Below are 12,867 nucleotides of genomic sequence, written 5' to 3' on the forward strand. Positions count from 1 at the left end.
TTTGGTTAGACACACCCATGACCTATGCTTGCTGATTTCTCACTCATCAATGATGACTTTGCCATGTGTTTTTATAATTTCTGATGAAGTGCAGATTGAGTCATTAAGATTTTTGAGTGGTGGAAGAGATAAAATGTTGTCTTCACCTTATAACCATGAAAGTCCATAATAGTTTAATTTAAAAAATAATAAATTGCTGAGTTGAAACCTGTTGATCCATTTTATCCCTGCATTTATCCTTTATTATGAAAGTCATAGTTTGAGCATCACTGTTTTTGTGATTTTATGTGGTATGTTAAGGACTCAGAGTAGAAAATATCCAATATTGAAAGTGGTAACTTATTTTTCACCCCTGAAAACTAAGAGCAACAAGTAGAGCTGTGTGCTTTCATCCTCTCAATTGGCAGCGTGTCAGAAACTAAACTGATTTAGTGTGTCTTGTGTGATTCACATATAAAGAGCGGTGCTGCCTTCATCTACAAATGCACAGTGGACATGCAAATGGTTTGTCAGAGCTGCATGTTTTTGTTGACTGGTGCAGTTTAATTTTCACACTTTATGCCTATTTACTGTAAATGCTGTGTGACTATGAAGAATGATTACCTCAAAATGATCTGTATGGAGGTAAGGAAATACATACAGTACGTGTCTCTTGCTATTGCCCAGATGCCAGTGATCACCCTAACAATACTTAGCAAAATATCCTGGGCCTTCAGACAATAATAGGGCTGAATTTCACTGACCAAGACTATAAAACAGAGAAGAATCAAAGTCAGACAGTTCATTGACTTTAGTATTTGGTGGCGTTTGTTGCTTTGTTAACATTTTTTAGTGAACTAAAAAACATTTTCATTCAAGAAACCTCTAATTTTATCTTGCACAGCTTTGCAAATCGGCAGTTCCCTTCTGAGTATTCCTCTATTGTCATACCATGATAGCTGGTCATGGGGAAGAGTCCTTTAATGGAGGTCCTCAGCTGGCACTAAATCTTTTCTGAGAGAGATGAGTTGTGGAGAGGGGAGGCGGCTTCCATCATGAGAACTGTTCCTCGCTTGAACACGCATCAGTTGTCTTCCTCCTTCACTAAAGTCTACTCTGACAATTGCTTTCTCATCCTTAAAGTACCCATGCTTAGCTTAAATTTGTTTGTACTTTTAATTTTGGCTAAAGTGCTTCTTGTATGCTCCGCTTCCTCAAACCGATTTTTTATTTATATATTTTTTTAAGTAGAGTTTAGGGATGAAGGTAGCACTTTCTGCCACGTATGCATTAGTGCTTGTGAATTGAATAGCCAATCAATGCTACTGACCATTTTAACCATTCTAATGGATTTATAAACCGTATACTTTTTCAGTTGCCAATTCCAAATTCATTTTGTATATCAGAAAATTATTGTAAAGTACCGTCTCTAAAATACAGAATTATTGTTTTCAGTCCCAATTCTTGCATCAAAAAAAGATTATTTGTTATTTACATTTGTAGTTCATGTTGTTTTGCCATACGGGTGTATTAAGGGGTAGGGGTAAGGTTTAGTTTTCTTCTTTATTATTATTCTTGAGTGAAAGTCTATAGCAGCCCACTGAACCCTTTGGTCAAAACGCATTAAATTTGGAACATCGAGGAGAATCAAATTTTGAGTCCTAGCAAATTTAAAGTCTCTTAAACCCTCTAACTCAACCAGTGGGTCAAAGATGCACTGATACCTCTGGAACCGTAAAGCTTGGAAACAAAATTCAGTTTTCCTCTGATTTCCTAAAATTAAATGTTTTGTTTTCATGATATGTCTCCTTCAGATTTTATCCAATCTTTACCGAGGTTGAGTTTTAAAAAAGTTATTACTTTATCACACACACCCAATAGTTTTTGAGAAATAGTTTTACAAATTTGACTAGCACGCAAAAGTGGACGTTAGGCTATATTTCCGCAATGCTTTGGCGTATTGAGACAAAACTTGAGACAATATTTATGATTTTGCTTATAACTTCTCAACAGTTTGATCAATCATGAAACTCGTCTCTTTAGATTTAATACAGCATGCAGAGTCTATATCCAAAACTATATCAAGTTTGCCCATGTTGGCCATTTTTGGCGTCGACCATTTTTAAGTTTGGAGCAAAGTTCTGTATTTTACGAATAATGCATTGGCATATTGATACGAAACTTGGTATGCGTCTTCGGCTACCTGGCGATTTTTGGGTTGCTGCACTATTTTCAAGAATGTCTTTAGCTTTTTTGAATTCCTCTTTCTATTCCTTGGGTCCTAATGAATCCAATGGTACTTGTTTTTCAACAGCCAAAAAGAATCACCTTAATGCTACAACTTTATGCGATTGGTGGGCTTGGCTCAGCCACGTAATTGCTGCTTGCATCTATATTTATAGATGTTTTTTCACAAGCATGTATTTTTTAAATACAAGTAAATACACATATCTAGACAATAAGTGCATTGTATTAAGTTATTAATCTAAATATTAGTGCATAGTAGTTAAAGACACTACATATTTGGTTAAAAAATAAGTTATTCTATAATCTTTCCACTATACAACAGTTTTTATTATTTTTTAGATATGGGAATCTTTTTTTTTATTTTTATTGAAAAGTGAATATAATAGATTGCAAAGATTGGAGTGTGTAACTATTGAACTAAAAAATGAAAAGCAAAAGAATATTATTATAAGCTGTGTCTATAGGTCACCTGGATCAAGTGTAGACTTATTCAATGAATGGATGGTGAAATTGTTTTCTGAAGATATAAATAAGCCCTTATTTGTATGTGGGGACTTCAATATTGACCTTCTGAACCCAAACAACCACAAACCTACCTGTGAATTTGTTGATAGGATGTATAGTATGTCCTTATTTCCATCCATCACAAAGCCTAGTAGGATTACCTCTCACAGTGCAACTTTAATTGATAACATCTTTACTAACAACCTTTTAAACAAAACAGTTAATGGTCTATTGATCTGTGATATCACTGACCACTTACCAGTCTTTACTATATATGACTGTAATGTTTCTAAACATATTAAAACTTGCAATGTGAACTATAGACGAGTACGAACTGAGGAAGCTATTAATTTATTTAATGATGAATTAAGGTTACAACATTGGAATACTATTTATGGAGAGATGCAGACTGATGTGGCTTAGAATAATTTTATAGAAATATTTACTTCCCTGTACAACAAGCACTGTCCCATCAGAATATTTAGTAAACCGAAAAAAAATCTAAAATGCCCTTGGATTTCAAAAGGCCTGCAGAATGCATGTAAGAAAAAAAATAACCTTTATAAATTGTTTATTAAATCGAAAACCAAAGAAGCTGAGGACAGATACAAGCTGTACAAAAATAAATTGACAGCTATAATGAGAATGGCGAAAAAACATTATTATGAAAAACTATTAATTGCTAATAAATCTAACATAAAAAGAACCTGGGCAGTATTAAATAGTGTTATTAAGCAAGGATCAAATATAACGGATTATCCAGAATATTTTGTTGACTCTAATGGAGAAAACATTGATATGAATAAATTAGTAAATGTTTTCAATAATTTCTTTGTAAATGTTGGTGCTGATTTAGCAGCTATAATTCCCAACCAAGAATTGAAGTTGAACATTGAAAGAATTGACTGTACTATTTTCCTCTCTCCTGTCAGTGAGTGTGAAATAATGAATAAATATTGTTCAAAAATCCAAAAACAAGTTATCTAAAGACTGTCACTCCATCGATACGGTACTAATAAAAAAGACAATTAATAGTATCATAAAGCCTCTAACACATATCTGTAACCTGTCGCTTAAAAACGGCTGTGTGCCAAGAAAAATGAAAATTGCTAAGGTTATACCATTGTTCAAAAATGGAAATAGGAATCACTTTACTAATTACAGACCCATTTCTCTCCTTCCCCAGTTTTCAAAAATCCTTGAAAAGGTTTTTGACAAACGGTTAGAAATTTTTACATATAAGCATATATAAGCATAAGCTAATTAATGAAGGACAATATGGGTTCAGACCCAACAGATCTACTTCGATGGCCATAATTGACGCCACAGAAGAAATATCGAAGGCTCTAATAAACAAAAAACATGCAATAGGAATTTTTATAGATTTCAAAAAAGCTTTTGATACCATTAATCATGATATATTACTTAAGAAATTAGAACGATATGGAATACGGGGAGTTGCTGGGAAATGGGTGAAAAGTTATCTGAGCGACAGACTACAGTTTGTTCAAATGGGTGAGTTTTCTTCTGGATGTCTTGACATTGCTTGTGGTGTCCCGCAGGGGTCAGTATTGGGCCCCAAATTATTTAATTTATATATTGATGATATTTTCAATGTTTCTCAATTGGTTAAATGTGTATTGTACGCTGATGATACTAATATTTTCTATAGTAACGATAGTTTGGAGCGACTGATTAGCGTTATAAACAAAGAACTAAGTAAATTTAAAAAATGGATGGAAAGTAATAAATTATCATTAAACCTAGATAAATCCAAAGTGATGTTTTTTGGAAAGTATCAAGCTGATTCGCAGAAAATGGTTGAGATAGATGGAGTACACATTGAAAATGTTCAGGAAATTAAATTTTTGGGTGTAACGATAGACAACAAGCTAAGTTGGAACGCCCACATCAGACAAAAAACAACTAAAGTCTGCAAAAGCCTTGCCATAATAAGTAGAGTTAAGCATATCCTTGATTATAATGCACTCCATACCCTGTATTGTGCTTTAATACAGCCATATCTAACCTACTGTGTAGAGGTATGGGGCAATAATTACAAAAATGTAATACAGTCACTTTTTTTGCTACAGAAAAGAGCAATACGAATTATACACAAGGCCGCCTATTTCGAACACACAAATCCTTTCTCAAATCAAAGCTATTAAAAATGAAGGATCTTGTAAAATTATATAATGCACAGTTCATGTTCAAAGCGTATCACTATTTATTACCTGTGAACATTCAAAATATGTTTTCTCATAAGGAGCAGTCGTACAGTTTGAGAGGATTTGGAAACTTTGTGGTTCCAATGGCGGGTTCCACCAGGAGGAGTTTCTCTATGTCTGTTTGTCATTCACAATTTTAAACGTCTTTACATACGAAAGGTCTGGTTCCATTACAATGACAATGAGGTCTGACTGTTTCATGTTGTGTGGATTGTTGGATTAGTTGTTATTTATTTACCCTTGTGGTATTCCGTCTACCATTGTTGGTAGTTGTTCGTCATTATGTACTCTTGTGGTATTCCATCTACCATTGTTGGTATTTGATAATCATTGTTATGTACCTTTGTGGTCTTTCGTCCACTATTGTGGTATTTGATAATTATTGTTACCTGTGGATAATCATTGTTACCTGTGGAAATATCTGTATATTATTATGTATGGTATGATTGTATGGTTTTGACCTGTGCAACCACTGTTTCTAAATGAGGTATTATTATTACTATTATTATTATTCTTTTTTTTTTATATATTATTTTCTCTTTGAGATTATTGCTGAAGGAAGCAGCCTTTATTTGTTTGTATAAATTCTTTTATAGATTGGGGTGGGGTTTAATAAGTTTTACTTCTTCCCACTCCATTTTCAAGCATACGTGTATAATTTGTTATTATTGTGTATCTTTTCTGTTGTCACACTATTTTGCTTGAAATAAATAAATAAGTATAAGTAAGTATAAGTATAAGATCCTGACTGCGGTGTTATATGACTCCGTTATATGACTCTCTTTTCACATTTTACATTTATAAGGACATTCTCAAAAACCTGGAGAATGTGGAGTCATGTGACCTGGAGGACGATGATCTCATGTTGGATTTGGACTTGTCTGAAGATACATCATTACACAGCGGTGAGTGATATAGTTTAGCTAGCATTCTCTTGAAAATGTTGCTTTGCCATGAGCGTATTTGACTTGAAAGATAAAAGTAGTAGAAAGTAGATCTAGTATAGTAGTACAGTTTCCGGTAATGTTTGCCACAACAGATTATATAATAGATTTAAGAACACAACTGTGCATGAAGCTTGCATAGCTGGAAAAATTTGCATTCACATACATGGAGTTTGTTTTTAACAGTGTTGGGGTTACAATATTCTCAAGTTACACGCATCACATAGTTAAATTACTATTTCAAAGAGACAAATAAAACAAGCCGTTTCTTTTTAAGTTTTCACCCAAATACACAAATTAGATTTCCAATTACAGTTGCTAACTTCTAGTAAATATTGTAATGAATGAATACAAATGTATTCAGGTGTACATCCTCTATTATTCATCCTCTGGCTGTTCAGTTGTACTACAGTTAATATTGTACCATATACATAAAGCACAATCAATAGTGTACAGAACAATCCCCATAAGCCCCTCTACAAGTAGCCTTTGCTATTTTTTATAATTTTTAAGGATGCATTAAATATAACACTGGGGCTTCATATACAGTCTAACGGTCTATACAAATCTAGAATTCATATAATGGACCCTTTTCCTGGGCATATGAGTCATATTTTTTTGTGTTCTAGAAACATTTCTTATTATCAATGTTGAAACATTTGTGCTTCCTTTTTTTTGGAAAGCATGATACACTACCATTCAAAAGTAATTGGCATTAAATTGATCAAAAGTGACAGTAAAGTTTTTTATATTGTTACAAAATATTTCTAGTTAAAATAAATGCTGTTCTTTTGAACTTTCTATTCATCAAAGAATTCTTTTTAAAAAAATCACGGTTTCCAAAAAAATATTAAGCAGCAGAAACATTTTAAACATTGATAATAAGAACCATTATTGATAATTGGTGGATGGTAGACGATGATAAAACAGGGATAAATCCCATAGACATATATTGAAAGATGGACACTAGCCATATCTAGAGACCTGCATATAATAGAGAGGGGAATTTAATTTGGGCCTGGAAGCAACCACCTTGCAACCTTCTAGCAAGCATAAATGTTCTGAAAGCCACCCACAAACACATTGTGTTGGAAAATTCTGCACTCACAAAACTAGTTCTTGATACTCTTATATCTGTTGTAGATACTGATGGGATGTCACCTTATGAGTGCTCAGAAAAAGAAGGCTGGCCCATTCAGGGGAGACGTCAGCAATGCTGGGGCATGTGTGAAAACAGGTGACCATTCCATTTATGCATTTTGACATTTTGTGAAATTGTTATACATTTTATGCCAGCGCTTGGCACAATTATTCAAACTCTGAATAAATTGCATAAAGAAAGCAAGCAAAGAACATTTAAGTGGTCCATGACAAGTCTAATGTGATTTATTCACTTTTGCAAAAACTACCATTATAATCAATGAAGCTGTCTACACTGCAAAATGAATCTGCACTTTGTTGTTTATGATAATGAGAGAATTTGTGAATGCATATTCAGAATTCAGTCAGTGAGTAAATTGAACATTGCATTCATAATCTCAACAGAAACATATGTGATAGGTTATAATTCTCAATGATGCATACCGCACGTGAAAAGAAATATGATGCACCATAAGCAAATCTACTGTAAATGTAATGCCGCAATCGATACTTTTAAATTCATTTTACGTTTCACAGTAATTATGATAGCCATAATAGATCTCTCTTAATTGATCTTCCTTATCTTGAATTTTGGAGTTTTGCGGCATTTTTGCTCAAACCCCCCATTAATTTCAGACCCAGTTCTACCTACGTTTTTGTAAAACTCCAAAAACACACCTATATATAACATTTGCTGCAGTTTCCAGTTGAAATGACCATTAGTGACAGTAAAACAACAACTTATATACCTTTTAACACAAATGATGATTACACGGGCAGATTATCAATTAATAAAAACGTATTGTCAGGTAGTTCATCGCACAATACTATGTTATGTCCTCAAAACACTTTTACCATAGTGCATGATTTGTAAACGATAACATTTTAACATTTGCATCACATAATCAGCTCCATTTGTGTATTTTCTGATTAGGATCTCATCTGGCAGCACCTCTCACCTATAGCATTGCACTGTCCTCTGCTTTGCATTGTCCCGTGAAACTCAAAGACTTGTAGAAGCAAGCTAAAATGGCAAAGTTGCTTCAGCACATGCATTTTTTCTTACATTTGCCTTTGCTAACAGTTAATCGTTGTTAATGGTTAAGTTTAGGGTAGGATTTACAGTAGGAGGTACGTTATTTTTAAATGTGGTTGAGCATTAACCTTTCAGTGTCACTTACCAGAAATTTCATTTTTGAACTGCTGCGATACTTACAACAACCAACCAAAGCGTTGTCGGATTCACGTTCATCTGTTTCAATTAAATTAAGCGCATTTTTATAGTATATTTAATATGTAAACCAGTAGAGATTTTAGACTATTATCTCTATCCTGGTTATGTTCACGTGGCATTGCTGTGCTGAGTGGTCACGAAAGCGCATCGTTTGCATACGTTTTTTTAAACATAGCAAATTAAAAACAAGTAATTTTAAACTGTTGAAGCTCAAAAAGCAGCGAAAGAGATATAATTTCGCTTCATTTTGCAAATTTGTAAAGTATCCTTTTGGTTTTCTTGATTTTTTTGTGTTTGTTTTAAGTTTTTTTTATATTTGTTGTACAGCACTTTAGTTTCAACAAACTTTTGTTTTTAAATGTGCTTTATAAATAAATAAACTAAACTAAACTGATGTGTGCTCTGTCTGAGAGATGGCTTCTAAGCGCTGACTGAGAGATGCTTTCTGAGTTCATTTTGCCGCCTAAATTGGCTTGAACCATTTAATACACATACTTTTGTGTCAAAATGCCTGTCTTTGCAAGTATACTCGTAAACACAGTAATTTGCTTAGTTCTTTAGTTCTTTAGTTCTTAAAGTGACAGCAGCCTAGTATACCTGTGTCACGATCCTGGTGGTGTGAATTGTGTTGTGGAGTTTTATGTCTTGTCCCTGAGCTTGTTTGTTCTGTCATGGTTACGGAGACCATCTATGATCCTTTTGTCTTTCCGCCTGCTCCATCACGGGGATTTTCAGTCCAGTCTACTCTGCTGTTTTGGTCTTCTTCTCCACCTTGGGAATCTTCAGTCCAGTCTACTCTGCTGTTTTGGTCTTCTGCTCCACCTTGGGAATCTTCAGTCCGGTATACTCTGCTGTTGTGGTCATTTGCTCCACCTTGGTGATTTTCAGTCCCATCTTCTCTGCTGTTGTGATCTTCTGCTTCACCTTAGGGATCTCCAGTCCCTTCTACTCTGCTGTGGTGTTCATCTGCTCCACCGTGGGGATCTTCAGGCCAGTGGACTGGAAGCAGGACTGGAGACTGGGGCAGATCGGTGACTCAGGACAGAGCCGGTGCAGCTGACAGGACTGAAGACCATCTCAGCAGAGCTGGTGACCACCAGGGCAGAGCAGATGACCACAACAGTAAAGCAGATGAGACTGAAGATCCCCACTGTGGAGCAGAAGACCACCACAGCAGAGTAGAAGGGACTGAAAATCCCCACTGTGGAGCAGAAGACCACCACAGCAGAGTAGAAGGGACTGAAGATCCCCAAGGTGGAGAAGGGGGAAAGACAGATAGATCATAGATGGTCTCCGGGACCATGTTCGAAGAGACAGAGTAATTATTTTCTTTGTTTTTATTTTTTTCTGTTTACTTGTCTTTCAGTAAGCTTGAGTTTTTTTTAAGTTTTTTTTTATTACTTAGGCTAGTATTTTTATATTTTTTAAATTGAATTTGGTGACAAGAATTTTGAAATTTCAATGGGTCAAAAATGTTTTGATAGCATACAAATCTTATTTAAAGCTACAATATGATTTTTTTTCGCCGCTTGGGGTCGCTAACCTCTTACAATAACAAAGGCGTAGGTTGATGACGCAGTGATAAGCGGAATGATGGGACTTGCTGTCATGCTGATGGATCTAATAATGTTTATGGATGAGTGAAAACATTCATGTTTTTTAATTGTGGTATGAAGCAGGTCACGATTTCTAATATGAGACACATATCAGTACAACACACGAGTCCTGCAGATATAGAGGAATAAGGACATTTAATTCTACCGAACTTCCCGCAAGCACTGAATTACTACTCACACAGGTCAGTTTATTTGACGAATTACACTTGTGAGTTAACGCAGCGCTGTTTCATTTGGTCTAACGTTACACTATCATACTAAACAGCATTTGGGTGTGTTGAAAGTTATAATGTTATTCTATGCGTTAGTTTTTGTTTGCTATATGAGACTAGCAGTAAGCTAGATCAACATTGGAATAACATACTGATCATATTCTAACATTTCATCATGTTGAGCTATATAACATTGATTTGTTTTATGTACATTTGCTCACCTGTCTAATAAAAGTACAAGAGCGGCATCTCTGTCAAGTCGTGAAGCTCTGTCAAGTCCAAGTTAGTTGCGGACATGGAGCTCTCAGCATCTCGAAAATGCCACGCTGATATTGATCCTTGTTTTAGTTCTCCTTTTGTCCCAAAGTCTGCTTGCCATGGTCCATAATGTTTGAACGAAACAACAACAGCGTGCTGCTAGACGTTACACACTACGCATTTGTCCACATCTGTCGCCATGGTTATTATGGTAGTACAAGCGGAAACCAGGGATAACACGGATATTATGTCATTGACAGGCGACAAGTGAACAGGGACGGGCACTTAAAATTGTGAATTTCTCTGAATTTACAAATTCTTGGAAACATTTAGAACTCTAAAAACACTTAGAACTTAGAACACATTTAGAACACTTAAAACACAATTGAAAGAACAACACTGTGCAAGGGTTTTAAAGCACTTAAAACACTTTAAGGGTTTTAAAGCACTTTAAGGGTTTTAAAGCACTTAAAACACTTTAAGGGTTTTAAAGCACTTAAAGCACTTAAAACACTTAGAACTTAGAACACATTTAGAACACTTAAAACACAATTGAAAGAACAACACTGTGCAAGGGTTTTTTGGATATTTTGATACAAAATTCGTACATATTGTACCTTTAAAGCAGAAATAACAATATATCATGATGTATCATTGTGAAATACTCATATCGTGATATAAGATTTTGGTCATTTGGGCCACCCCATTTGAAAGTGTTGCGAAACGTCCTAGAAGCAACATGATATAATTGTGTCGAAATGTTGGCACAAGTGCGTTTTTCAAAAGAGCCTGAGTTAGACAAAAACTAACTCATAAATTTATCCAGTAAATGTATCTAGGTCTTGCCATTTTTGAGTTCAATATGAGTCCAGATAGTTTGTGAACAGACTGTGAGCGGTCTGCAAGAATCATCTGAGACTGAAGGTAACCTACAAAAAATAAGTAAATGTTATGTAATGAATACCCACATTCTGAAAGCAGTCTTTGTTATAAAATCTTGTTATTTACAGTTCCAGTATTTAGCCTTTAGTCCCCACAAGTGCAACAGTGTCTGTTTTATATCCATTTAAAAAGCAAATTAGTCTCAGAAAGCCACATTCTCAGCACACCTCCTAAATATCCAGACTCAAGGGGATTTTGGATAAGATGGCTCTCATTGGACAGCTAACCTGTTTAAAGATTTTTATTTTTATTTTTTACCGTGGGCTGAGGCCTCTGGCTGACCTGGTAAATGCTTTCTGATTACTTTCTCTTTGTCTGACCTACAGAACTGCCATTTTCCAGTCATTGGACGGATTTAGGGGACAGGGGCTGGATAGGTCAAGGTCAGATCATTCGACACTGGATGAGCTGACATTGAAACTCATGGTTCAAGACTGCTCTTCTTTCACAGAACAGCTGCTTCAACTGAAGACACTGCTTCAGGTCAGATACAAATGCATGCTATGCCAATATAACCTTTAATGTCTTTTCTTAATGTCTTTTCTTAGTGGTGTCCAAATTCTATTATAGCTGAATTTTTGATAGCATGTTACTTAGCATGTCGTAAGGCTTCTTAGGACATTTCATTGACAGATTTCTTTGGCAGAACTCTTTTAATTAGTGGTGTTTGCTCATACCTTAATATTTGAAGAATCCCCTTGCCTTGCATATTGCATTTTGGTGCTTAAATTCTAAAACAGTCAACAATCTTCTGGAAAGCCTTCCCAGAAAAGTGGAAGCTGTTATAGCTGCAAAGCAGGGTCCAATTCCATATTAATGTCTATGTATTTAGAATGCATTGTCATTACAGTCCCGGTCAGGTGTCCCAATTCTTCTTTTCATATCATGTATGTCCGAGGGTTCAGAAGATAATTACAAAGTCTGTTGATTATGATACTTTGGTTGGGCTCTTTTGACCACCACTCAGAATTCCCTAGAAACCTCTTAGCTAAATATTAGTGACATTATAAATCTAGTTGTATACTGCACTATGATGTTTCTGCAGTTACTAAGGTTCATTTTGAGTCAGTGTTTGTATCAGTAAGAGACAAACTGGACCTTATTGAATTGGCTTGGGGTAGTGTGTAGGGCTGCAACGATTCGTCGACGTTGTCGACAAAAATCGATAATAGAAATAGTCGACAATGAATTTCATTGTCGAAGTTGTCGCCAGACATGTTTTTTCCGACCGAGGCATCTCTCTTCATTACAATCTCTGCCGAGAGTCGTACATGCGCATTAGCTTCTCTGCTGAGCGATAACATACAGAAATGGCGGCGTCCAACGCAGCAGCTGCGCGTACCAAAACATCTAAAGTTTGGGAGCATTTTAGCCTGGATACGGCGAATAAAAAGATTACCTGCATGTTTTGCAAAGCAGTCCTTGCGTATCACGGCAACACCTCGATGATGCACGAACATTTAAAGAGAAAGCACGTCGGACAGTTGGATGAAACGGAGTTTGACTCGCCTCGGTAAGATTTAAATAACATGGAAGCCAGTACGTTTTGTTTTGGATGTACAT

General features: G+C 35.4%; 1 protein-coding gene across 4 annotated transcripts in view; it reads left to right on the forward strand.

Annotated features, from left to right (window-relative positions):
• Window positions 1-12,867, forward strand: part of ccser2b (coiled-coil serine-rich protein 2b) — a 125,273-nt gene that overhangs the window by 81,459 nt on the left and 30,947 nt on the right. For all 4 annotated transcript variants that reach the window (XM_077205912.1, XM_077205913.1, XM_077205915.1 and 1 more), the window contains exons 4-6: window positions 5,764-5,863; window positions 7,046-7,139; window positions 11,631-11,787. In XM_077205912.1, the coding sequence (XP_077062027.1) occupies window positions 5,764-5,863; window positions 7,046-7,139; window positions 11,631-11,787 (351 nt within the window). The remainder of the gene's footprint in view (window positions 1-5,763; window positions 5,864-7,045; window positions 7,140-11,630; window positions 11,788-12,867) is intronic.

The sequence above is a fragment of the Siphateles boraxobius genome, unplaced genomic scaffold (assembly GCF_051911475.1).
Source record: "Siphateles boraxobius isolate OS27281-9 unplaced genomic scaffold, OSU_SipBor_1 55, whole genome shotgun sequence".
Lineage (NCBI taxonomy): Eukaryota > Metazoa > Chordata > Actinopteri > Cypriniformes > Leuciscidae > Siphateles > Siphateles boraxobius.